This window comes from Fulmarus glacialis, unplaced genomic scaffold, assembly GCF_000690835.1.
Source record: "Fulmarus glacialis isolate BGI_N327 unplaced genomic scaffold, ASM69083v1 scaffold39383, whole genome shotgun sequence".
Taxonomy (NCBI): domain Eukaryota; kingdom Metazoa; phylum Chordata; class Aves; order Procellariiformes; family Procellariidae; genus Fulmarus; species Fulmarus glacialis.
The window spans coordinates 258-27,716 of record NW_009205514.1 but is presented as its reverse complement, the minus strand read 5'-3'; the positions used below and the strand labels follow the sequence as shown (position 1 = coordinate 27,716).

The following is a 27,459-nucleotide window of genomic DNA, read 5'->3' as shown; positions in this document are numbered from 1 at the left end:
AGAAAGTTTTGAGAAAGTTTTTAAGGCTTCCTGTTTACAGAAAGTTCAGACTTTCCATATCTAAAGAGTACAAGCAGCTAAGTAATTACTTCATATTAAATACTCTGACCACTAGATGCTTTATAACTTGACAGGTAGAAAATGTAATGGAAGAGGTGTAAAAAATGGAGTGACTAATACCCTACAAAGTTAAAATGAAAGCAGAAAAATAGTTTGTTTTTTTTTTTTAAAACACAGTTGAAATGATCCAAAGTGCTGTTGTCTGCAAAGCACTGCCGCTGGAGTCTGACAAGGGAACCCAGCTGGCAGCTGCTGCACATTTTCACATACTTGTCACCCACTTCTCACTCTCTTGTTTCTTCCTGTGGAAAGTACCCCTGCTTGCAAGCTACATCTACCAGCAGATGGAGATCTAGGAAGAAAAGGGAATACTGAGTAAATATCAGTCCTTGTATAGGTTTCACTTGGCAGCACACATAGCAATTGTACTTCTATCAGGTACTATGAAATATGGCCTGACAGGCAGACTGTAACTTGAGAATTTGAGGCCTACTGTTTACAGAACGGGAATTATTCTAATTTTGCAAAACTTTAAATATAAAACAACAACAAAACAAATTATAGGAAAAGTACTCCCATTCTTCAAGATATATTATTTATATGTACACTGACTAGTGGATACCAACTGCCAAACGTTAATTACTACATCCCTGGCAGAATCTACAGAAATGCCCATTCTGCTTGAGACATACACCTTTTATCCATAAAAGGCACAATTGCCTCAAAGTATGCCATAGCTGGTGCCAAGATCCTAGAGAAAACTCGTGGTGTGACAGACAGGACAAACAAGAGACTCCTTTTTTGAAAACTGCCTCGATCCACAGCAAGATGGAGATACTTCCAATGTATGGCCAGATCTTGCAGGTCAAGAAAGTGAACAAGTACCCTGATAAAGTCACAACAGTGGTACCACTGCAAATGTCACCTGTGTGAACTTTAATCTCTAAACAGACACATTCACATCTTAGGAAAAGTACTCCAGCCCTTGTTCTTTTTCTGTACTACAAAGTTCCTGCCCAATAGGCACCAGTTCTGCACTTTCTGACATTTGCCTCCCGCCAAAGCAGATTCTGTTGGGAACAAATCTTGGGAATGCACAGGGATAGAGAAATGAGGGGGCTAGTAAAAACGCAACTCTGAATTATGTAAAGTTAGGAGACAGCATCTAGCATCCACTCATCCAAAACAGCAGACTGCCAGGACAAGTAATTTGAAAGTCGTTCACTGAATATATAATGAAGTAAAGGTAATGGCAACTGAGCTGGAGCAAGAAGCTGCACTTCAAACTCCTGAGAGCAACTTCCCTTCGGGTTTCAGACAGGAGATGTTGAAGAGTTCAGGGCCAGGCCTGTCCCCATATTAACTCTTAACAGCTTTGTAGGAGATCTCACTGTGACCTATTAGGAACACTAATGAACTAAATGAAATTATTTTTGTCTGGAAAGTGTAGGAAATAGTTCAAGTGAACATATGATAGCAGGGGAGATCTTGCCTGAATGAAGATTTGCCCTTAGCAATTGCACCTATAAGCCTATTTACCTTGCAGTGAATGAGAGGGAATGCATAGTGACACAACTGTAGTGGCATGGGAGTGTGTGGTAAATGTCTAGGGCACCTTGCAGTGTGATAATGATGGATTCATACGAGTCAGTAGCATCTCAGTATTATGTCTGTGTTCCTGTAGCAAAAAAGATGAGAGGAAGTTGCCAGATTATTTGAAGGACTAGGCGACTCACAAAAAACATATAGCCAGCCATCGAGAAAGAAAGCTTTTTCTTTAATGTATCAGTATCAGCTTAAATGCTTAAATCCAGAAGTAACAAATTCCACCTGCTCCACTCCGAGATCCCTATTTTCAGAAAGAAGGGCTGCAAACAAAAATTTCTCCAATCAGAATCTGGTCCTTCTTATGTACTCTTTTAGAAGAGGAAGCACAAACCACAGACATTAGGTCCAGTACAGCTATATTCACTAGCTGAGTGTACCTGTGGAGTATAATGCAGAAGAGATGGGGAAGGATACGTGAAGAATTTAGAGAGTTCCCATCAATCATTCGTGAAGTCCAAAAGGACTCCTGTTGCAAGTGTGGATGCTGCCAACATAAGCAGACAGATTTATTCCAAAAACCCCATTTTATAGATAAGCTCAACTAGAAAGTAGCGGAGAAAGAAGATGTATCATCAGCACCTTCAAATCTATGTCCTAAGAGCCTGGGGCTGAAAAAAGCAGTTCCTGAAAGGTGAACTGTCCCTCACACCTCAATGTCATAAACACGCCAGGAACCAGAGAGCCATACCCACTGTCTCTCAAGAAAAAGAGTGGGAAGGGAACAGATGACACAGCCTCATACTCATTGGCAATGATGGATCTTAGTGCTGAATTAAGTTCTGCACCTTCTGTTGCAGCATCTGACTCCCAGGAGGACTCACAAATAGTTTTTCTTCTCCTGCTGCTACCAAAGAAAATGGGGTCCCTCTGCCAAATTGTCAGGTACAAAGACAATTAGTGCATGAGGAGTAAAGACACGGTTAAAGCAAACACTTGCATTCAAAACAAAGAAAGAGGAGGGTTCTTCACCCACTGTGTAATTAACCTATGTTAATGACATTAACTTACAAAAACCACAGTGGATGCTAAATGTTTGCATGGCTTCAAAAAATGACTAGAAAAAATAATTGAAGAAAAGTTTACTGAGGCCTCTTCTACCTAGTAGTACAAAAATGCTGAAGATACTTTTGGAGACAGGACAACGTACTAGAGAGACCTTTCATCTTGACCCTGGTTGGCAGGATGTTCTTAAAACTGGTAAACTAGAATTTAGCTGAGAAAGTTGGATAAGTATATTGGTTTTCATTTCAAGAAAACAGATAACCTATTTCAGTGATTTATGGTACTGCAGAGATGGGCTGGCAGCTATGAAGGGAAATCCTGGGGATTGCATTTTAGTAAGACAACAGCTGTCTCTCTTGCTACAGGATAGCTGCAAAAAGGCAAAGAAATCTGGTCTAATTCTTCAAAGGAAAGTAACGCCTTCTCCACAGGAGAGGGTTTGATTCTTGGCTCATTTGTACAGATTATCACCTTGGTTTCGGCCCAGAGCCACTCGCAGTCACAGAAGTGACTTTTTCTTCCATCTTCATTGCAGTGGCCTTTGGTATCACATTATGTTGGCTCTCACTGTGTGATATATAGAATTTGGTGTCACCACATAACAAAGAAAAGTGAATCATGTCAGCAGCGTACTGAAACAGATGGAACAAAAGCCTTCTCTATAGCAGGATATGTATCAAAGTGCGGGCTCAGAAAACTTGCAAATGAGCACCCAAAGGACAAGAGGAAGATGGACAGGACTCAACCACTTTCAGAGGATACGTTGTGAAGAAACACCTGGAAATTTTCATGATGCAATATTTCAGCACAGAAAGATTGAGGAAAAAGTTGTTTCCACAGACTCATAGATGAAAGGAGGCACTGACAGAAAAACATGTAGTCAGAGCAATGGAAGTCCGCTTATATTTAAACCTGTCTGCTTCAGGCTTACAGTTGAAATGCAGGAGATGGGCTATGCCAGCTTCAAGGCTTTTATCATGTGCCCAATTTATTTTGGGCCATCTTGAGCTTGACCATGTTTGGCTCAGGTGTGCTGTCTGTCTCTACCCTTTACATGTACACCAAGCCTAAAAGGTACAACAGTGGAAACGTACACCTGGATGACTATCACATTTCCCAGAGAGTAGACACTATGCTAATTGTTGCTAATTAGCATCAACGTAACAGTGTTTCACCTCTGTGGAACAATCCTATGGAAATGCTTTCCAAAACATTCTTGTACATAACTTTACAACTGGCATATTAAGCAAATGTTTTGCTGTAGATACGAAAGCTGAGAAGTTTGCTAATTATCCATGATACCAGGAAGTAATTGAACAAGAACTCTCAATTCTGTCTTTTAAACAAAAGCCTGTCTTCTTTCAAGATGGCATCCAACCTTTTTTCTCAGCTTCCTGACAAAAAGACTTTATTCCTTACTGAAATGTTTGAAACTGATGGGCGTTATGAGCTGAATTATTAACTAGCATCATTATCTGGAATCTAGAAACTACCCTTTGAAGTGAGCAACAGGTCTTCAAACTCTACAATCAGCTCTTTGATGAACATCTGTGAAGGAAATCGCTTCTTGCAAGACTTGCAGGCTGCACCAACTTTTCCTCTAGAATGGATCCAAAGCACTCTCTGTGTCCTCTTATGTCTCTCTAGTCTGTGGGCATTTAGGCTTTTCCTTTAGTTACTAGATTTGTGAATTTTTTGGCCTGAAATGTCCTGCTGCTTGTTTTTCTCATGTATTTCAGCAGACTGGTACAAAATTTAATTAGTGATCTGAGACAAAAGGTTTGGACTTCTACACTAACTTAATCAGTTTGGTGGTTTTTTTCCCTGTAACTTCAATAATCACCTCATTACTCGGTGTTTCCTTCGTAGCACTGTCACCCTCCAGCGAACATATCTATGGAATTCATCTCAATATTATGACATCCAGGTTTCTGACACAACTCCCAGAACTTCAGGTTTTATTTACTGATATAATTTGTACCCTTTTCCACATAAGAGTAATTAGCATAAGCATATATCTATAGAAGCATCTTGGTAAGTATACTAAGAGGTTGTACAAGTATAATATTTTAACTGAAGGCACAGTGAAGTACTTACACTGCAGACAATAACTAAACTATTCTGATCTCCCCTTTCTATAATAGCTAGTTCTAGAGTAGCTGTCTTGGTAATCTCTAAAAAAATGTAGAATCTCTTCTTACCAGGAGACTTGCCCTTGTGTGAACTGTGTCTTCTTTTCCTGCATCTAGGTTTTACAGATGAGTCTGTCTCTTCTACAGACTTGTCTACAGGCTCAGTTCCTGAAGTGAGTTGTCTCTCTTCTGTCTCTGATGTACTGGATTCACATTTAACACTAGTATTCTCCTTAAAAAAAAAAACAACAAAAAAAGAAATAAAACCAAAGATCACTCAGTATTTTCTTGTAATCAGTTTAGGGACAAAATAATAACTATTCTTCTCCACTCCAAAAGGACATCTAAAAGTGTCGAACATTGCCCAGATGGTTTACATAATAAGTGTTTTTAACTCAGAATTAAGGTTGCCAAATTGAAACTCAAGCTCTTACAAAATGTCATATTAAGCAAAACATGAAACCAGAAAACTAGAATATACAAAGTTAGGGTACATGTCTGCACAGTCTGAGCTTTGCCCTCAGTTATCAAACTAGCTAGAAGAAATCCAGGTGCACTCATTGTTACCAACACATGTATTAGTAATGACAGATCTAGCTCAAACAACTTGACAGAGCTGTGTGATGCAAAACTACACATGCGAGCCACACATTTCTGGTTGGAAATCTCACCCCACCCCAACCGATTGTTAAGACATTAAATTATAATGTGTTGCTTGCTTTTTGGAGCCCTCTGCTGCTGCTCCATATGTATTTTGCAGGCAACCATTTACTGAACTGGTATATTTCCATGATCATGTGGCAAAAATCTCCAGGTTTTAAAAAAAAAAAAGCCAAACAACCAAGTTATGTCTCCATTCCACTGAGGAAGTACCGGCCCAAAGTTAAGCACTTGGAGTTTACTTTTAGGCAGAAAGATGTTCTCACTATCACCTGTTCTAGAATATTAATCTCTTCTGCAAATATCCTATCAATCAATAGCCTAAAGATGAATGATTGTTCAGAACCTGCAACGTTTCCTTCTATTAAGGAAAAAAAAGCTTTTGAAAACTGTGTGAGTTTACAGAAGACAAAAGGTCATCACACTCGGTAATAAGATACTAGTAATTCCAAAAGTCACACCCTCCACCTTGAGTCTGCCATTACTCAATGTTAAATATATAAAAGGCAATGTGTATGCATATTAATAGAAATACATATACATTCTTTGACAAAGTTGTATAATCATATTCAAAAAGGCCTGTGCAAATACAGTAACTGAATACTCCAGGGAGAGCTAGTTCCCCCCCAACACGCCTCCTGCACTTGCTAGATACCCACTTTACTGTAGTATTTGTTCTTTGAAATGTGTTGTCTGTATGTATTGCATTAGTACTATTAACAAGGCCATGTGAAACCGTTTGGCAGCAATGCCTTTTGTCTAACATCTGAACCACAACCCCTCCCTAGACATAAAAACAAAGAGAAGGAAGGAGGACTGTAGTTCACTACCTTCACAGCTCGAATCCAAAACTCATAAGTGATGATCTAAACCTCTCCATTCCTGGTGACGTTTACATAATAATAATTTCTAGAAAAATGAGTAAGCGGCCTTAACCAACTAGTGAGAGAAGGGAAGATTTCTCAAGTAAGCATCCTAATTTGGATACTCCACAGGACAACTGTTCTAGAAACAATTCAACAAATGTCATTATTTAAAAAAAAAGAGAAAAATAGATACACTATGAACTGAAGAGCAATATCAGTCAGGGATGTAGAAATCAAACTGCATTGATGGATAAACAAAAACCAAATGCATATTGGGATAACCATTATTAAGAAATTATTACTAGCCTACATGCCGAAAGCAGCCTAGAAACTCTGACGAGCAGTTCTCCTACAAATAACCTGGGGATGCTGCAGTGCCCAGTAAGGCTAACGACACCTCAGGCTGCACGGGGACGAGCACGGCCCGCAAACTGAGGGAATTTCATTTTCCCCTCACTGGTGAACCTGTACTTGCAACGCTGTGTCCAATTTTAAGCCTTACAGTTGTGTGTGTGGAAACTGAAGAGCGATGATACTGCCCAATACCCCTTCCAGATTCCTTTTTATCACTGTGTTTATAGGATCTTACACACCAACTCTTCAGTAATCTAATATAAAAAAAGCAATAATAAGATTTTCATCCTAACAGCATCAGCTTAGCCCACACAAATCTGGTTCCTAAGTTATCTCTTTTTTTATTGTTTGGTTTTTTAAGTGAACATGCTTCTGACCATGGATTTACCATATCTGTGGACAGACTCTTCACTCAGGCCTACTACTTCTGCAATTTCAGAGTCCCAAATGTTGTTTGGCGGAGAATCAACACAGCTACCAAAGCTGATGGATGTGAAGGTTTTGCCTTTTCACTTCAATTATTGAAAAACGCCCAATGTGCTGCGTCTCACTGGTTACATGACTTATGAGACAGCGACTGGACTATACCTGTACCCAGCTGGAACCATGATGAGAAGCTAAGGTACTAAAATGAACAACTCACATGAATGGGGTTTGCTGGATTAATGTTCACCAAAGAAAGAAAGAGTTTCAACCTTCAGACGGGTATACTGCCAAGGAGACTGAACAAAATAGGAGGCAAATTCCTCTTGATAAGCATTACAGAAATGTTTTATTTCCACTTTAAGAAGAAAATAAAATATTTCTTATGAGTAGGAGTGGAATAAAATATGCCCATTAAAGGCCAAACCCTGTAAAAGTCTAGGACAGGAATTCACTGAGGCTAAGAGGGCAACGCTGGGTCTGAACTATTGAATGTCCTAACTCTTTTCATGTAAAGAATTGCTCTTTAATTTGCTATCATTTAGGAAATCAGGAAAGCAGAATCAAGCAGGTTTCTACTAAGCTGTTAGCTCTATGAGGAGGACAGTTCAAGGCTCAATAGCTGTCACAAGAGCAAGTAAATGCTAGGAAATACTGTGAATGAAATAGAGAATAAAACAGCAACCATCTTTGTGCCACTGTAAAAATGGATAGTTTTCCCACAACTTCAATGCTCTCTTCATTTCAAAAAAGGATGTAGTAGAAATGGAAAAAGTTGAGAACAAACCCAAAGCTAACCAGACGCATGGAGCAGCTGCCACGCAGAGGAAACTACAGCAGGACTGTACAGTCGGGGAAAGACTACTGTGGAGGCTGTGATAAGAGATCTGTAAAATCACAACTGACATGCAGTAAGTGGCCAGGGATGACAGCTGAATGTCTCTTCCGAGACAGAAACCAGGAAGCATCACATGAAGCTAATAACAGCCATGCTCAAAAGGAACAAAAGGAAGCTCTTTGTGCAACAGATCATGATCAAAGTATGTGTTTAGTCAAAGGGTACTGTATGCTAAAACTGACATGGTTTCAAGGGCTGACTTCAAGTCCACGGAAGAGAAATCTAAGATTAAGTATACGGTATCATTCCAAGTCCTCAAGCTGAGAGTAGTTGGAAAGTATGAGGAGGAATGCCTTGTTCTATTTGCATGCCTTGTTCTTGCTCTTCCCTATGTATCAGATTACAGCTATTGTCCTGAGACTTGACCCTGGGCAAGACGGACCTTTGATCTGACCCAGCAGAGCTGTTTTGATGTTCTTGTATTAACACTGGAGGAATTTGCTCCTCCTGGGCTGCTACACTGAGTAATAAAACTGCCTTCTGTGCACGGCCACTATTCTTGTAAGCTTGCTCTGAATTACATGGCACTGACAGCTACTGAAAGCCTCAGGCGGCTTCCAGATTCAGGGATAAGGAAGATAGCAAACTATGTAGGAGCCTGATGGGAGTACAGGCACAGAAGCCTTCTCTGGAGAGTTCTGCACCTGCCATGATCCCAGGCTCTGGAAACACCACTAGACAAGAGGCAGCTGGGGGGTTAACTTAACCTTGCCTCTCTTGAGTTTGGGAAGAGGAGACTAGTAAGAGAAAATATTGCTAACAAAAAGAGGGAATCTGTCAAAAAAAAGGCCTAATAGTCCCTGAATTCCTCTTCAACACAGAATAAGCCCCAGTTATTTAACCAGTTAACATCCAGATAAACAGACCAGGACCAACATCGGGATTCTCACCAATTACACAAGTAATGGGGCCTCAAAACCAAAACACCTTCCCCCAAACAACTCCATGGTTCACACACTTAATCCCTCAGTTCTTAACAAGGGAGTTTGGACCACAAACTCCAAAGGCCTTCAACAATGGAAAAATATACTGCTAAAAATGCACTTCAGAAGTTATCAAAACTGACAATGTTTGAAGTGCGGTCAACACTTAAGATAATGAGTGGACACTCATTGAGGAGTACTGCCAACTCTGTAGGCACTCACACAAGGACATGCTCTTCTCTACACAGTACTGAGCAGAACAGTCTAGTCTAGGCTTGAGCTCTGCAGAGACTTGTTCAGAATATACATCTCTTTCTATAAAGATACCCAAGAGGAAGATGACTAAGAACAATCAAGTTTGCACCAGCTGAGGATTTCCAAGCTATAAACTTTACTGAAGGCATCAAGATACTGATAGCTCAATAGAACAGTAGCTTCAACACGCACACAAAAATGAAATTTTGAGTGCCTACATGCAAGGCAGGTCTCGCGCAGCAGAAACAGATGCAGTCAATCTCTTGCTTTTACTTTGTTTTCAAAACAAAAAAAGTAGAGCATGCATTTGCTGCCTTAACAGAGTAACGTCTAGAACACCCCCCACTGCACATGAGACTTACAGTTTTGTATACAGGGAAGACCAGGCACAGGCAAACCAAAGTACAATTACAACTTGTGGGACACCACAAAGTATAAACAAATGAAGATGCTTTATACCATTCAAATGTCAATAAATTATACTTTTCGCAGAAAACAGAAACTTAGTAACTCAGAAACAACTTAACCACTTATCTAAATTTTAAACAAAAATCTCTGCCTTCAGTGGCAATTCTCAAAATACTCTTTTTTATTTAAGATTAAAGATAGGATGTTATAACCTAAAAAAACTTCCACTTCATCATCATGAATACACCTGCACAACGTATTTTTCCATGCAAATGAGCACCCTAACTTGGCCAACGCACGCTAACACATCTCATGCTCATTAACGTGTGATACTTTTTCATTCCCTCTTCTTTTTTAAATCTTGCTTTATCAAGCAAACCCTTCACTGTCCATTAAAAGCTTAATTAAAGAAGCCTTTAGTTCTTAAGTAGGCAAGAATATGCTAGCAGACCCAGCATTATTATCGAATATAGTTCTCTCAAAAAAGATGTTGTTTTATCTCCCTTTACCCCTCACCTGCTCTGGGCTGAATGGTCCTTCCTGAACAAACATTACAGAGGATTGAGTTGGGCAGTGATCTGGTTGTTCTCTCAGTTGTTCATGTGCTTCCTGTGCGGTCACAGATTCTTGGATTGAGTTGGGCAGTGATCTGGTTGTTCACATGCTTCCTGTGCGGTCACAGATTCTCGCACTATTTCAGCAGCAGCACTTTCTGCAGACGCAGCGGTATGGGTAGCACAAAGAAATTCAGAAGGCTGTGATGGAGAACAAGTTACTGCTTGATCTGCTCCCATCACAAATGATGCGTGTGAAGCTACAGGAGTAAGACATTCCAGTTGGCTTTCCTCGGCTGAAGAAGGTGTATCACTATTGTCACTGTTAACCAGCAGTGGTTGACCACTGTTTGACTGAAGGGTTGAACACTGGCCCTCCACAGGTTCCACTTTCACCATTTCAGTTTTGGGTGATGAACGCATCTCATCAACAATCTGAAACACAGCTTCAAGATTTACTTCTGTCTTCTTGTTTTCATCAGATGTATTACAAGGCCAGTCAGAGGGCAGAAATTCAGCTGCATAAGGTGACTGCATTGGAGGACTCTGGAAGAAACAAAATACAGTGAACTTTTATATAAAAAAATTACAGTGACAGGATGTGCATCGGTTCTGTAAGGCTTTGGAAATGAACCTGAGCAATCAACTGAAGTGTTCGTCTATCCAAAAGCTTGAAAGATTGTCTGTTATTTTCAGTTAAAATAGCAGGTTTAATTAAAAAAAAGAAAGGTTACTACTTTGTCTTGTTTTTCATTAACCACCTTACTCTTGGCACGCTTGCTTTCTCCTATTCACTGTCTATCCTGGAGAGAAGGAAGGTTACTTACCAGCAGCTGTGTACTCCTTCAGATGCATTGTCTGCATACCCTTTGCATTGCAGGTATAAGTACACCCAAGCATTCAAACCACAGACTTCTAGTCTTAGTAGGACCTGTGGGGGTACATTAGAACCACCCCCTTCACATGCCACATATGTGATAGAAAATGATAGAGCAAATCTACCTGCCTTCAGTTCTTCTAAAACTCGAGCATTCCTGTTGTGTATAAAACCAGCACAAACCACAAGATTTCTAAGCAAGAAAAAAAGGTACGTATGCTGTAAATGTGCATATGGACAACACAACTTGAGGAACTCACAGTTACTTACCAATAACATCTTTTCCTCTTCAAGTGATTGTCCATATACGCATCCACACAAGGGGTGATTCCCAAGGATGCTCCAGTCCCAAAATGAACAGGAGTTCAGATACCTATGAAAACAAATACTGTAGAACTGCCCTGTCTGTCACAGCCTCACATCTGGATGCTCCTGTCACGACACAGTGCCCCACAAATGCACGACTCAAAGTCTACATAAATCTGTATAAAAGCCCTATAGATCTTCAGGTCAGAAACACTTCTTGGAGAACCTGTAGAGGCTGCCTTTGCCATGACAAAGCAGGTCTGACGGCTACTAAAATATTTCACTGTAATGACATCACAAGATGACAGGACACAGTCAGCAATCCAATGATTTTTTTTTTTTAGAAGAATTCATATAAATCAAAGAACATTTAAAGCAGAAAGAAGACAATGAAGAGTTTTTCAAAAGCAGCAAGTCCTACCCAAGTGAAATGATAAATCACATTTTAACAGCCAGTGTCTGTACTGCTGTTTCTTCTGGAGATGACTCTGAGTTAAAGGACACTGGAAGGGTAATTTCTTCTGACAAATACGAGTCATATTTGAACAGAACATGTTGAACAGAAACTCAGGTATATTTAAAATACAATCTTATTTTGGAAGAGATCTAGTATGAAGGATTAGTCCTTGGTTAATAAAAAGCTACTTCCATAGATGAGTAAATTAGAGAACAGGAAGCCACAGGATCACCTACTAGGAAAGCCATATTAGATCAAATGCCAGTGAAGGATTTGGTCACTCAGCAGCATGAACATCAGAAGTCCCTGAAGGAAATACCACCAAGAGATGAGATCCCTTCCTCTGGGTGTATGAAGTCAAGTCCTGTTGTGGATTCATGTAGATGTGCCACTCTGCAGATAGCCATGAACTCTGGAGGGGGCGGGGGGGGAAGGAGGGGAAGATAAAACCTGGAATTTGAGAAATTTAGGTTAAGTTAAGCAAAATCTTTTCATTAAAGGCAAGCCACCTTTATATTTTTATGATACAGGTTTAAACATAGTTCCTTTCATTTAATATTTTTTTCAGTTGTATTTTTTAAAATATCAACAAGGTGTTTCACTTTTGTTGCATTGCTTGTTTATTATCTTAAGTAGCCAGGATTTTAAGTAAGATCTGGGTTACCAAGTCAACTGTCCAGGGATGAGATCATCCCTGCCAAAAACAAACAAACAAACAAACCAATCAACAAACAAACCCACACTGCAATTTCTTCTGCTGCTTCTTAGGGGACCTCAGCTTGAAGCTGTTGTAATACCTACCATCTTCTTGGATGCACTGTAGGATCTCCTACGCGTTTCCAATAGGAGAAAGTGCCCGCACAAAGATACAATTTAAATCCTTTTAGTTTATCTAGGGAAGATACGACAGACAAGCATGGGAGGGAGGCAGCAATGAAACAATGAAAAGTGATTAAGATTAAGAAGTCAGGACTCAAACGACTAATAGTTTGCTGGTCATCTGCGCTCAAGAGGAAAAATGGTCTAATTTAGCAAAAGCGGTGAAAGGGAAGATGGGCATTTCACTTGTAAGATTAGCACAGTGCACACAGAAGTAAAGCACAACCACACCTTTTCAGGGACTGCTAGGACTAAAACAATCTGGCTTGCGTGCTTGGGCAATCATTCAGAAGTAGTTCAGATTCAATTTCATTTTGAAATAACATGGCTGATTATCATTCTTACCACAAATAAAAGCAAACTACTTAAGACTGCTTTTAAGATCAGGAAAGTTTTTCTTCTTCTTTTTCCTCCCACGTTTATTTCTTCCATTTCCAGTTACCTCTTGCTTCAGTTCCACAAGGAAATACTGACAGCTTAATAACAATGCTAATGGCAACAATCAAATAGCAGGGCTGCTAGTTTAAAAAAAAAAAAAAAAGGAAAAAACAATTAAAAAAAATCACTAAAATCCAATATGTAGCCTCGGTTCACGCTGATGATAAAGCAGCAGGGAAATACTGCACTAATGGTTGTGAGTTGCCAGAACTGCTGTTGCAGAAGATAGCAGGAGTTTTCTCTCACAAGACTCATTCCTACCCAAGGATACCGATTCATCACACTGATCCACACCCCACTTCAGGAGAACGCAAATGAAAAAGCGTATGAAGCTGTACCCAAGCTCCCAGTTTTGTAACCAATTGTGATGAGAGTGTAATACAAATCTCTGAAACCTTGATTTCAGAAACCTGACAAGAGATATACCCTAATCAGCCACTATGTCTGGGTATAGGCATCTATATCCCCTTGCCGTTCCATGCGGTAATTCTCTGTAGCTTTTTCTGGAGAGCAAACCGACAGACAAACATCAACTCACTGGTCTTGTCTGCCCATGTTCCAGACAGGGTCACCAAACAGTTTCAGCAGGTCATGTGTGTACTGTACAAGCGCAGCAGCTGGCCTCCAAGCCCCAAGAAACTGTACCTGTCTTAATCTCTCCTAAACTTGAAGTGATCCTCCTAGTAAGGACCAGCACAAGGTTTAGGCTTTCTTGTCCAACAGTGCCTGGTTTTCGTTCTGAGACCACAAAGCACTGTCTGGATCCAAGAGAAACAGGGCTGATAATCAGCTTGCTGCCTGCCAGTGTGCTGGTATGGCTCACTGTCTTCTGGACTAGTCCAGCAGTTTTGTATAGGCTTTGCCAGCAGTATCTAGTACACCACAGTGTGATCAAACAGCCTAAAATGCCCTGCAAACCACCCTTCAACAGCATTGCACTGAAATCCTGCAACTGGTGGAAAATATTGAGTGGAATGATACAATGCAACAGTTCTGGTTTTTGTGAAGAACGATAAAAACGCTTAGTCAGCTAGGGTTGGTTAATTTTACTGCTTTTGAAGGCTCGTGCAAGTGGTTACTGATGATCAATACACAAGCAGGGCAGGATGATCAATACTGTAGCTGGCTGCATCCCTCAGCAGAAGTTTGGGGAAGTATCTACCCCAGAGCACGCAAAAGGTAAACTGATTATTCCCCACAGCTCAGTGAGAACCACAGGCAAACCGCTGTCTGCTGTACCATCTGCACAGCCCCTGTCACCACGTTCCAGTAGAAGTGATCTATGCTACACTAAGACTCAGAAATCTCACGAAGTCCTGTTGATCCATTCTGTATGATGTTTGTGTTATCCTGCTCAGACACAGCCAGTTACTGACCTGGCAGAACTGATTTACGGCACTGCTGCTCACACAGAGGATTACCTTCCAGCAATCTCTGCCCAGATGCACCAGCAGCTTTTGACTGGGAGTTCCCTGGTTAGAGTTGCATTATCAAAGCATCCACTAGTAAATGGCCTACATCTCTTTTGACTCCACACACTGCCCATGGACTTGCTTCTCCAAACAACTGATTTTTACTAGACCCTTCGGATAGTGTATTTATATTATCTTTCAATCTAGCCACAACACCACCCTCGATGATTCCTTTGGAATGATTTGCTATCCCAAACATTGATACCAGCCTTCAGAGATAAGACGTTATTTGATTGTGACTTCTCATCACTCAGACTGATCCTCATGTCCTGGATGAAAAAGCAGCTCATGATGAAAGTGAGAAGGCAAAGATGTACTGTGTGAAAAATAAATACTAGAGTATCAGTGGCATGATTGGCCAGTGGCTATTTATATCCTTACACCAACATGTTATCCTGGCCACAACCTGGCCATCTTGGATAAGATTATATAAAAAAAAAAAATCATGAATAAAAGACAAAGGTTGATATTTGCAAGACACGAAACTGGATGATCAAGCTTGGGTACGTCAACCCTTTTTCATAAGCATAACTTGCTTTGCTTGTCTTCTGTGAGGAAAAAAAGAAGTATATGCATTATGGTGTAATAGAAAAGGAAGCCCTTGCATTTTTACTTCAGACCTTTTGATATTTGATAAGCCAGGCCCTCCAAAGAAGGTGCAGTTTCCACCGGAATTATATAAAGCCTTTACAGTAAGTACTGTAGTTATCTTTAATAAGACATTTCTGAGGTGGGGCCAATTCCAAAAGTCACCTTAGTTTTTCTCATTCATCAAATGAAACTCAGGACTGCAGAAAGGTGTCTGGGACAAAAAAGTGGAGCTGTTTCCCAGTATTTTCATAATACTAAAGAATCTCTTTTTGTCCAGGCAAGGACATTCTTCAATGATAAACGTAGACTTGTTAACTAAAACGAGTTCTGGTGAAGTCAAGCAAAAAACTTACACAGAAAAAAACACTCCACTGATAAGGACACCCACTGTGCTGCTACCTTGAAACTAACTTGAATTACAAAACTATCCGTTTAACGTCCAGTGGTTCTTTGAAATAGATACCTGTAAACCACACTACTTTAATTTTCTCAAGCAGATCAATTTTCAAATTTATATTCTTCACTTCAGAAGTCTATAAACCTACACTTTATCATACAGTCTCCTCCGCTTTCACCTGATTTCAGTATGCTACACTCACCTGGAAAAAGCTGCAGTGGGTGTACGTCGAAGCTGTAGGACTAGCACAGCCAGTCAGAGGATCTATGTGGGCAGGTGGTGAACAACACTGCAGTGCGGCTGCAAGAATTCAAACACAGTTATCAGACTTCCAGAATTTGTGTTTGGTATGCAGAGTTCTATTGCTTACTTTGATTAAACACTTCAATAATCACACAGTTAACTAAATTCCAGAAATGTATAATTACCTCCCAACTGATTTTAAGACTGATTTCTTCATCTTAAAAAATATTTATTCTAATATTTGTGTACATATATTAAAAATATATATTGTAAAATTGATATACACACACATAGAAACTTCATAATCACTTTTGTATCTTAATATCACCTTTTTGATTTGGCTGCTTGACTTTCTTATCACAACATACCGCAGAAAGTGGATTCACATAGGAAGAGCCTAGATGTTCATACATATACACACACACAGAAACTAAAGAGTGATTTTATTCTAAAAAGCAATTTTGTAGATGAGGCAGTATTCTGCAGGTATTATTTTTTGGTGACACGCAGAGATAATTTAAAAGTAAAGGCATTATTTGGACAGATAATCTTTAAAATCTGCAATCATTCCGAGGGAGAGAGAAATCCTTGATGAAATCAAATTTAGTCCAATGTTCATAATAAGTAAATGTAATAAGTATAACTTGAGGTGGCAAACAGATCAGATCAATTTATTTGCAATGCCTGACACTTACATGGGATTTCACGAGACAGTTGCTACGATAACAAATATGTTTAATATCTATACTGCCCTTTTTAATATGATGTTGCTGAATTTTTGTGCAGTTTTGAGCAACAAAGAAGGGAGCTAAACAACACAGAAAGAGCTAGTGGACATCCTTCTAAAGAAGCATGAGATATGTGTATGACTCATGTTACTTCAAAAGCTAATTTTGAGCAACTTTATGACGAAATCTGGACATCTTTCAGAAGAACATTCTGTGACCTGTAAACATATTACAATTCTGGATATTGCCAAAAACCTAAATGATATCTGGGTTTCGCTCACTGGAAACTCCAAAGTATGTTTACAAACCTGAGAAAACCACCGAAGAAAACTTTTGAAGGGCTATTGTAGAAACAATGTAAAAGAGCAATGACAAAGGACAAATTTCTTGTAACGTACTAGAGTGATTCCAAGGAAAAACAAACACGTATTACAAAGAACCTATTTTCTAAGAAAAGAAAAGGAAGGACCTGAAGGGAAAAAGTGCCTGTGAAATAGTAGGTAAGTGTAAAACATTAAGTCCAGATCATATGCTATAAAAAGCCACAAGTAAAACATAAATGACAGTATTCTTACAGTTAGTAGAGCTTATAGCAAAAGCAACTAATTAATCAAATTGTTATGTTTGTAAATCAAAGTGAGGAGAACAAAAACAACTGTGTAGAAGACTAGACTGATGACCAATTCTGAAAGGTTCTGAAATGCAGAATGTTGCAAAAAAAGAACGGTTTGCACTCACAAGAACTTTTTTTTGCCAGTTTATAGGCTATGGCAATGACTGATCTAATAGCAAGAATAACTGCATCTGTGGAAATATAATGGGAGACACGAATGTAGTCTTAATGGTAGTCAGTTAAGAAGCAAATCCACTGTAAGATGGAGGCCAGTTTTAGATAAGTACCACTTATCACCCATAGCCACAAAAGGAGTCACCATATATCCAAACAACTTTTTAAATAACGCTGAAGAAAGCATTTACTGACGGGCAGTGTTATCAAAGGCAAAGGTGTCAATTCATTTATAATACTTCAAGTCTTTGAATTGAATCAAGATTCAACAAACATACCTGCTTCACTCACATGCTTTTGTCCTACCCTGTTAATTGGAGAGAAGAAATTTCTAAGCTCTTTTGTCTAAGATACAGTTAATCTAATCATATTCAGAAGAAATTACCAGCTAAAGCACATTCTGTCACCGGCTGTTAAGAAATAACTGGCAGTGAACACGGATCTCATTTGAATACTAAGGAGACAGGGATGAACGGCATCTTGCGGAATAAATGAATATTTACTGAATAAATTAAGAAAAAGATACAGCCGCTTCTATCAAACAAAATGGATCAGCCTTAAAATAGATTTGGTTTCTGCCGAAAAAGAGATGCACTTCTGCCCATACAAGCTATGGATGGGAAATTTCACACACTCGTTACGACACAGTATGTGGAATATGAACACTGATGTATGAAAATGGAATGGCTGTCAGCGGGGCTATAACCAACCCAACAACGGACCCCTGAGAACAAGCAGAGATCAACAAAGAGCACGGTTAACAGAACAAGGAAAGGACTGGACACTCTGCATCACAAATATTCTTGCACAGAAGTCGAATGATCATATTTCAAACATACCGAAAATATCTTTGGATATCCAAAGAGGTTGCAAAGAAATAAGGCAAAGAAATCAATACTTTTAAAGGAAGTTATTTAAAAGTATGTTAACAAAAAAAATACAAGTTATAAATCTGATAGTTGATTAAGAAAAAATAGAAGAAAATACAATGGAATAGAGAATTAGTTGACATTGGATAATATATAATGGGGAGGAGTCAACAAGACTTCTTTTTGTTTAAGAGAAGTCACCCTTCATTGCCCTCTTGAAAGACCTCCAGTAGGTAAACAAATATGGATAACTGTGATCTTGCTGATATGATATTTAGACTTCCAAAAAGCTTTTTAACAAAGTCATCAAAACTCTTACAAAAACTGAGCAACAACTGCACAAGAGGGGAGGCTGTACATTTAAAAAATAATCTGTTTTAAAGATACAACACAGAAGATAGGAATAGATAGCCACTTTTCACAGGTAAGTGAGGTCACCAGTGGAGGTCCCCAAGGACCTGTGCTGGAACTCATGCTGCTCACCGTTTTAATAAAGTACTTTAAACATTGAGTGAATGAGCAGTGAGATGATGGTTGCTGATAACACCAGGTTATTCATGTCTGAAAAGAGCAGTCAGCTATGAAGATGTGAAAAAAAAACTTATGAGTTTCCTAAAGCCACCACCCACCAGATACAGCTCTGCACACAGAAAGTGATGGGTTCTTAGTTGTCAATCAATAATCAGGAACTAGATCTTGGTATTAGAGTAGATAGTTTCAGGATGACATCAGCTTGACACTGAGCAGCTGTCAAAAAGACCTCCAAAGTCACAAATGAAACAATCAGATTGTTAGGAAATAACACAAAAGGGAACAGAGAATGAAATAAATAGGAACATTATTACTCCACTGTATAAATTCATGATTCACCCATACGTTGACCACCGGGTATATTTTTGGACTCTACATCTCAGTAAGAAAATAACAGAACAGGTTACACGGAAGGCAACATGGATGATGTACAGAATGTTTTCCTGAAGGAACAGCTAAGTGGGGCAGGACTCCATTCTAGAGAAAACGCAACTGAAGGAACTAAGAGAGAAGTATTTAAAATCATGAACAGTGCAGTGAGAGGGATATGGATATAGACACATTCACATAAAACCTAAATGGAGATTTAATGAATATGCAGTAGGGTCAAAAGAGACAAGAAAAGGTGGCTCTTTGCACAAAATGCAGATAAGCTGTGAAATGAAGTCCTTGTCACAGATGTTGTATGGGCCACAAGTCTACATTGGTTGGGAGAAACAGACAAGTTCATGGAAATGAAATCCAGCAAGGGCTATTAAATACAACTCGTGTTATGGTTTATTAATTCCCTGAGCCCAAACTGCTGGAGCATTTTGGAAAAGCATCAGTCCATGCTTGCTCTACTCCTGCACTCCTCCTTGGGCATTACTGTCAGAGGCAATGATGAGTTATATGGACATTTGGTCTGATCAAGGCTTGTATTCTCATCTCCAAAGCAGAGAACTATTCGTTAGAGAATTATTGAGGCATTCACGAAATCCTGTTTTCTCAACACTGGAAAAATTGGATGAATTGTACAAAAATAAGCATGTGAAATTTAGCTGGAGGGATGACAATATTAACATCACATTCTTATATACATCTTCCTCCTCTTGAGACAATATTATTTTGTGGGCTCTCAATGTTTCAGTAGAGAAGAACAAATCAATCATAATCTTTGCTGAAGACATGAAGGCTACAGCTCTACCAGTACACTAAATGCATCCAGATCCATTCTCTGGCACAGAGTCTGTTAATACTATTAAAATCTCTTACTCTTCCAAGTCAAAACAGCCACATCCAAACAGCCTGTTGGGAATGGTCCCAAGCCCACGCCAACCGCTGAACTAAGCACAGCACTTTAGGGGGAGAGTGCTAACCAGGCTAACGATCTAATGATAGAGCTGATCAAGACACCCAGGCACTTTTCCTGGCAAAGTCTAATACAGAGGCATAGACACAGACAGCTATGCTTGAGCTCAGCCATGGTTTTAGCAAAGATGTATCTTGCCAAATGTATCTGGAAGTTAGAACCTAAATGTAAAAAAAATCCAAGAATATCAAAAAAGCTCCATGCTTACAGTTCGATGTGTACACATTTGTACTGCATGCTTTTTACAGGTTCCAACACTACATGCAAGCTCAGGAAAGCTGAAAGCCCAAAAATAAATGCAAACCCAGTACGATCAGCAGCAGATGTTTTCCAAGCTTGAACAACCACCATCGTTTCTACAAAGATCTGTTGGAAACTGAAGGAATGCATGTATCATCTCTATGCATTCAAGACAGCAACACATGTTAATAAGCGCTATTATCAGCTCAGTTGAGCCAAAGGGCGTGAGACTGACACTCTCCAGCATCTTCCATTCCACTTGAGCACGCACTACTTGGGAAATACCGAGGAAGAACCTTAAGACCATCCTTTCAGTGTGAACTGATCATGTCAGGCCCAAAAGTTATGCCTAAGAGAAGCTAGTTACCCATCAGACAACTGGGTCAACAGTACTCAAAGCTGTGCAGGAAATTAGGGAATGCAGCTGGGCCTGTTCCTGCCAGATCAATGAACACATTGGAACGGGCCTGAATACAAAACTGCAAGCTTCGATCCTTTACCAACCAAAAGACTGATGAAAACGAAGATGATACCCGAGGTCTCTCCAATAAGGGAAAATGGGAAAGACAAAGTTGTTTGAACTTAGACATTCAGGTGGGATTAATTGCCTTACTGCTACATAGACTCAGATGTCTAGCAGTTGTCGACTCCCTGCACAGTCAATGAAAAAATAGGCTCATCAAAAAGAAATGAATTGTCTTCCAGAGGCATATGTCTAAGAAAGTTGGAATGACTCAACCTCTGGGAGGTGCCTGTTTCTTTCTACTGACTATATATGTAATCTAGATGACAAGCCCAGGCATATACAACTAACTATTATACATTCAGATGAATCTTAGGCAAGATGAATCCTACAACTAGTTTTACAAGTGCATTACTAATGCATCTAGTCTGCTTTTCTCAAGAGAAAATAAGGTGCTATTCACACTGTGTTAAAACGGATGTTTTCAGCTGCTTATTTATTTCAAGAATCCCTTTTTGACCATTTGAATTTTAAGCCTTACGTAACGAAAATTATTTATCTTAACAGAGGGTGTATCATTCAGAATAACATGACTACTCCTAAGCTACCATTCACCAGAAAGGTTATCATATGTAAGTGAACCCTACAGCCACAGATGTATTTAAAAGGCATGACTGGACTTGCAATGTCAGGTGGCACCAATAACTAACATTTCTCACATAGTCTCCTTGACTGATTTTTCGTTATTAGGATACTCTCTGATACTAAAGCTTCACTGCATGTCTTTGATGCAATCCTACTACTATCAAAGGTTTTGCAGATAGTTGAAAGCAAACAGAACTAAATCCTTAAAATAGTTATGGTCTAATGCTAGTGGGGAAAAAAGATCCAGATGAGCATCTTTTATTTTACTGCCCTTTCAATAAGAATCATAATGAAAAAACAGATATTTTTGTCTCTGAAGTTAACAAACAAGTTTGGATATACATAAAAAGAAATCTTTTGACAAAGTTGTACTTTGATTTAATTTAATGGAACTTCAAAAGTGAAATGAAGAGAGTCAAGAATAAGATTGAACATATATTCTTTAGTGCCCTCACTTATGAAATACATATTTTAAGATTAACTATCATTTTCCAAATAAGCTAATCTTGGTGCTGTGCTCTCAAGATGAAGGAAAGCACACTTTTTCATGCGGATATATGAAGAAATAAGCTTTCAGCATTCTGTATGTTATAATATACAGAAGAAAGGATAGTGTAGAGATTAAGAGATACACAGAAACAGAAGTAAAAACACTGAGACAGTCCTAAGTGACAGTGAAATTTAAAAGATTTGTAATACTCTCTAGTGAAATGTCAAACTTATCATCTCATTGGAGTTTCAAAAGCCTCAGATTCCGTAAGTTTCTCTATTTTAGTTTGAATTACACCTTAATGTTTGTACCTGGCAAAATTTGGCATGCTTTCATCATGCTCTCCTCCCCATCTCCCACCCTGGAAGATTTTACCTGTACAACATAGCCAATTTATTCTTTAAACTTTTATAACTCCAGCAAGAGAGACTAGTGTCATCCAGTTATAGAGATCTACATATTCATGCCTAAATCTACGCTAGTCTCCCTCAACTCCTCTACAGTCAGTACTGCAAAATAGGCACTTCCAGGACATGAGTAAGCTCACCCCAAGACAAACTCTAAACCACGGAATCGCACCCTAGAGATGCCCGCTTCCTTCCCTTGACTATAGAAGAGGTCTGGGGGACTAGTTGGGATAGAGACATCTAAAATTCAGTATGATGAATTTCAGCCTATTCTCTGTAACTGATAGAAACATGAAGTGGGGACCATCTCCCACCCCACGCAGGTATTCTGGATGAGGCTTTGAGCAACCTGAACTAGCGGAAGGTGTCCCTGCCCATGGCAGGGGGGTTGGATCAAGATGATCTTTAAGGTCCCTTCCAACCCAAACCATTCTATGATTCCCAGGGCACCCTGCTCCTGGGAGAAGACTTAATAGTTTGCAGCTGGTAATGCAGGTGCTAGCCTTTGTAAGTAGCACAGGGCAAGAAGCTTACGGCAAAAGTTGCCTGTCTCTTAAACATTTAAGAGTGTCCACAAGAAATGCCTAGCTCCTCAGAATCCTTCCTTGACAAAAACGATGTTATGGAAACTAGTGATTATTGTCTGAAACGTTCTCAGCAGAGGTCCCAGAAGACACGCACAAAAGACATGAAGATTTCACTGTGTACTTGGAGAAAGACAGCACCCACCACAAGTAGGATTTCTAAACAGGGATATCTATCTTAGTGAAGGTAGAGCTGCCAGGGGAGGAACAGGCAGAAGGAAAGAATAACAACTGAGCTTTAGTTTGTTCAAGGAAAGAGTCACTATGTTCTGAGTTTCAGAAGTTTTAGGGAAATTTAAAAAAAAAACCAAACACCCCCACCCCAATAACCTATCACGTGATTTTTCCAATTCAAGGTAAGGGCAAGTAAAAGAACAATAATTTGCTTCAACTTCTCTTCTGAAGAATAAAAACACTTAAGTGAAACTGAAAATTTTAGCAGAAACATCTTAGACAAAAGAAAGGAGTCAAGACTTACGTACTTTCTAGTCTTCAGTGCATAAAAAAAATACAACATAAAGAAGCTAAGCAAGAAAAAAAATTAAGATATGAAAATAGTATGAGCAGAATGAAATATTCTACACAATACTTTTGACTGATCTTTGACTTCAGAAACTTAACCTGGGAAAACATGAGACCAAGGACTAGTATAGTACTTTTCAACAAGTTCTCAGTGCTTTAGTATCATTGTCCTGGTTTTGCTTAATTAAAAAAAAATATGAAAGTCAGCCTAACACTGACTAGTTGTGGACAAATGTTTTTCTCCTCACCCTTTAACCTCAACAGAGAGGATATCTGGAAAATCACCAGGGGACGCTCAAAATCTGGAGGAAGGACAGGAATAGCAAACAGAAAACCTTTTTGCTTTAAAGGTCTCTCTTCCTTTTAGACTTTACACTTTCTACCTAATTCTCACTTGAGATATACAAATGACAGAGCATTGTATCACTTTTAAGTATCTTTTTGAAAAGCAAGTGCAGAAATTTTTTTCATACCTGTTGGATAGTAGGCTTGTGAGTACTGCATTGAAGATGCGTAGCTGCTGTATTTTGGAAGGGAAGCGGCAATGGTTTGAGACCCTTGCTGAAGCGGCAGAGGAGAGGCAACAGGCTGGAGTGTGTACGTGACCTCTGTTGGAAACCTTTGGAGTACTGGAAAGGCAACCCCTTTATCTGGAAAAGTTGAGGAAGCCTCATGCCCTGGAAGCAACCCAGGAGAACCCTGCCACGTTCTGGAAGGAACTGGAGTCCGATCTAAACTTTTTGTTGGTAAAGTGCCGTGATTCTGGGATGAGGTCGATATGTAGGAGTAAGGAAAGAAACTGTCTCGATTATAAGGTTGATGAAACTGTCCTACAGTCAGCAGTCCTGCAGTGGGTACAAAATAAAGTGAAACAAGTGTTAAGGAAAGGAGTTTTCACAGGCAATGAAAGGCAATATGAGGAGCCAAGGCTCTACAATATTATTTGGGAAGGCTACCTTTGCTCCAATATACTTAATCCAGAAACAGACTGTATTCTTACACCTGAACATACAGTAACTGCTGCAGTGGCATATTAGTGCAGTGCCAACATACAGCTGTCTATGTAGCATTCAATTTCCTCAAACTTGCAGTAACAAGTTATCAGTATTTAGAAATGTGCTATAAATCAAAATGTGTAGTAACTTACTAAACCAAACAAAAGTAATTTAGAAAGTACTGTGTGTTAAATCAGATAATACATTAAAAAAAAAAAAAAGGGGGAAATAATAAAGCAAGACTTTACCAAACTCCAACGCTGACAGCTCACAGAGAGCTAAGGGAAGGGCAAAGGTCAAAATCCCCCAAGTGACTTTGAAAGTACCTTATGACAAGTCATTTAATTTGTCAAGAAAAAAAATTCAAAGCCAACTTTTTTCCGGTCAGCTCAACTAGTTCAGTCTAGACTAAAATATCCCAAACTTTGCCACTTGGTTATTTCCTGGATATTCCTTTTATTCTTCTCTTAGTTTCCTCTCTCAGTCAGTTGTTATTTCATGAAATGGTATTTGCTCTTATACTGTAACAGCTCGATTTCTATTAGAGGTTTTGGTGACTTTGCTGAAACACTGAGAACGCCTGTGCTCATCGAATTCCTGAAAGAACTACTTGCATCTCTGACTTTTCTGCAGTGTTGTATATAGCTAATTAAAAGTTTCAGGATAGTTTACATCAATAGGGTTTATCTAGAAGCCAGGCTTTCTCAGACCTGTATTCCTAATTCTCACTCTAAAGGACTTTTAAAAAAAATAGCCCCACATTTACCTCTTCCACTCCTCTGATGGGAACTAATTCAAGAAATGGGTAACATACAGTCATTCCTGAGGGAACTGGGGCTGTTTAGCCTGGAGAAGAGGAGGCTGAGGGGAGACCTCATCGCGCTCTACAACTACCTGAAAGGAGGTTGTAGCGAGGTGGGGGTTGGTCTCTTCTCCCAAGTAACCAGCGATAGGACGAGAGGAAATGGCCTCAAGTTGCGCCAAGGGAGGTTTAGACTGGACATGAGGCAAAATTTCTTTACTGCAAGAGTGGTCAGGCCTTGGAACAGGCTGCCCAGGGAAGCGGTGGAGTCACCATCCCTGGAGGGATTTAAAAGACGTGTAGATGAGGCGCTAGGGACATGGTTTAGTGGGCATGGTGGGGTTGGGTTAACGGTTGGACTCGATGATCTTAGAGGTCTTTTCCAACCTTAATGATTCTATGACTATTCTGCAACTTCGTATTAAATCATTAAGAATCATTAAATAAATACGACTCAGCCCTGAAAATTTATTAAGAGTTAATGTATAGGACTGTTTCTTTCCTGTTCAGTATTTTTACCATATATAAACAGAGAATGAAGAGAGGTATAATAATTCCTTTGTTTATATTTTATCTTCGGATAGGGAAATTAAGATTATCTAGTTTTAACACATCAACAGGACACCACAGGATGCCAAGTTATGAAGCACCAGTTGCTTTACAGGAATCGTTCCTGGATGTTCAACACAGAGTTACATGTTGCAAGATATTTGGAACAGACTGACGCTTTGCAAACAAAAATATCTTTTATCTATCAAATTACCTCACATTTACAGCAAAGACATGCCCCTAAATAGTCAGTACAGAGCGCACAGTAAATTGTCAGCCTGTCAGAACTTGACTGCATAAAACCCCGATGTTTTCCTTGTTCTTTCTGTCTTTCTAGAAACTGAGACTCCTAGAGCAAAAGCTGCACCCATAAAAACAGAGGCCAAAAAATTAAAAGGCTGTATCTTTCTTAGCATTTACTCTACTAATGGCTTGCATTACATCAGTCAGACCAGAGTTCACTGAAGAAGTCTGTAATAACTCATCTTAGTCTTAACAATGTTAACACCAAATCTTTAATTTAAATGCTTCCTAGCCTCGCTATTGAAGTAAGTTCTCTCCCTTCTCAAATGCTACATTTTATTTTCCTGGTATTAAAGGTGTAGTTCCACACACATCATAGAAAACACCACATGAATTAGACAACAATTCCTACTCTGAAACAGCAACCAACAGGAAGTATCACGATATCCTACTCTGTTGTAAATGCAGGCTGCTGCTGCAGGAAGCAGTACCACCAACTGCTCCTGCCCTTCTCCTGGTCGCACAGTCCTGCCGCTTCTCCCGCGCCGAGCCCGACAGCTCTGCACTCGCGTGGTGCAGCACTCCAGCCCAAGAGCCAGACACAAAAAGGCCGCTCAAGTCTCCTCCTGGGATCATTGTGCTGAACCAACACAGCTGCTGTATCGGTTGTAAGGAGGGTGATGTGTAACACGTGACCAAGGGAATGGGAAGTAGGACTGCTCTTCTGGTAGCAGCCCACAGTTCGATCAGACTAAAAGCACTGCAAAACAAGATATTCACATCTTCCTTGCGCAGCATCAACTACAATGTTCTCAAGCTTATATGGAATTTGTGGAATAATCCTCTGAGAGCTCAGACTTGTCTTGGAAAACTCAGATCCTCTCAAGGAGGGTTAGAACGAAAGAAAACATGTTCCGGGGCTTTTCAATTTAGCTCTCACCTACTCATTCAATCCTCTTTAAAAACTATCTAGCTTGTAATTCTTTTTCAGGAGAGAACTGACAGCAATCTTACTATCAGGTCTCTTCTCCTTTGCACAAAACTGACAGGATGCTCTAGTCGTCACTTCACATGACTCATCATTTCACACAGATTTAATAAGAGCTTATTAAGCACCCCTACTGACAGGCAAGGAGGAGTAACGTTCATCTCGTAGAGCTGTGCCAGCCACACAGAGATCAGGCATGGGTGTTTTTAGCGTAGTCCACCAGGACAGGCATACTGAAACACATGTGAACCACGATATCCACACTTACTTGGAGCAGATCTACCTGCATGAAGAACAACCGTTTTCCTACACCGGGTCAATGCAGCTGCCACCAGCAAGGACAGGTAACCCTCCTCCCTCAAGGGAGTGCCGATTTTCAAACCCCTCGCCACCCAGCGCTTCTCAAACCCACCGCAGACCCGCATGGCCCACCCTGCCTCACCGGGCCTGTTGGCCTTGCCG

General features: G+C 39.7%; 1 protein-coding gene across 1 annotated transcript in view; it reads right to left on the bottom strand.

The window, feature by feature from the left end:
- Window positions 1-344: 344 nt before the first annotated feature.
- Window positions 345-27,459, bottom strand: part of HSF5 (heat shock transcription factor family member 5) — a gene marked incomplete at its 5' end in the record, with an annotated part of 27,325 nt that continues 210 nt past the window's right edge. The window contains 7 exons of the mRNA XM_009575414.1: window positions 345-412; window positions 4,872-5,034; window positions 10,106-10,194; window positions 10,251-10,689; window positions 15,763-15,860; window positions 23,894-24,265; window positions 27,440-27,452. Coding sequence (XP_009573709.1) covers window positions 345-412; window positions 4,872-5,034; window positions 10,106-10,194; window positions 10,251-10,689; window positions 15,763-15,860; window positions 23,894-24,265; window positions 27,440-27,452 — 1,242 coding nt within the window. The remainder of the gene's footprint in view (window positions 413-4,871; window positions 5,035-10,105; window positions 10,195-10,250; window positions 10,690-15,762; window positions 15,861-23,893; window positions 24,266-27,439; window positions 27,453-27,459) is intronic.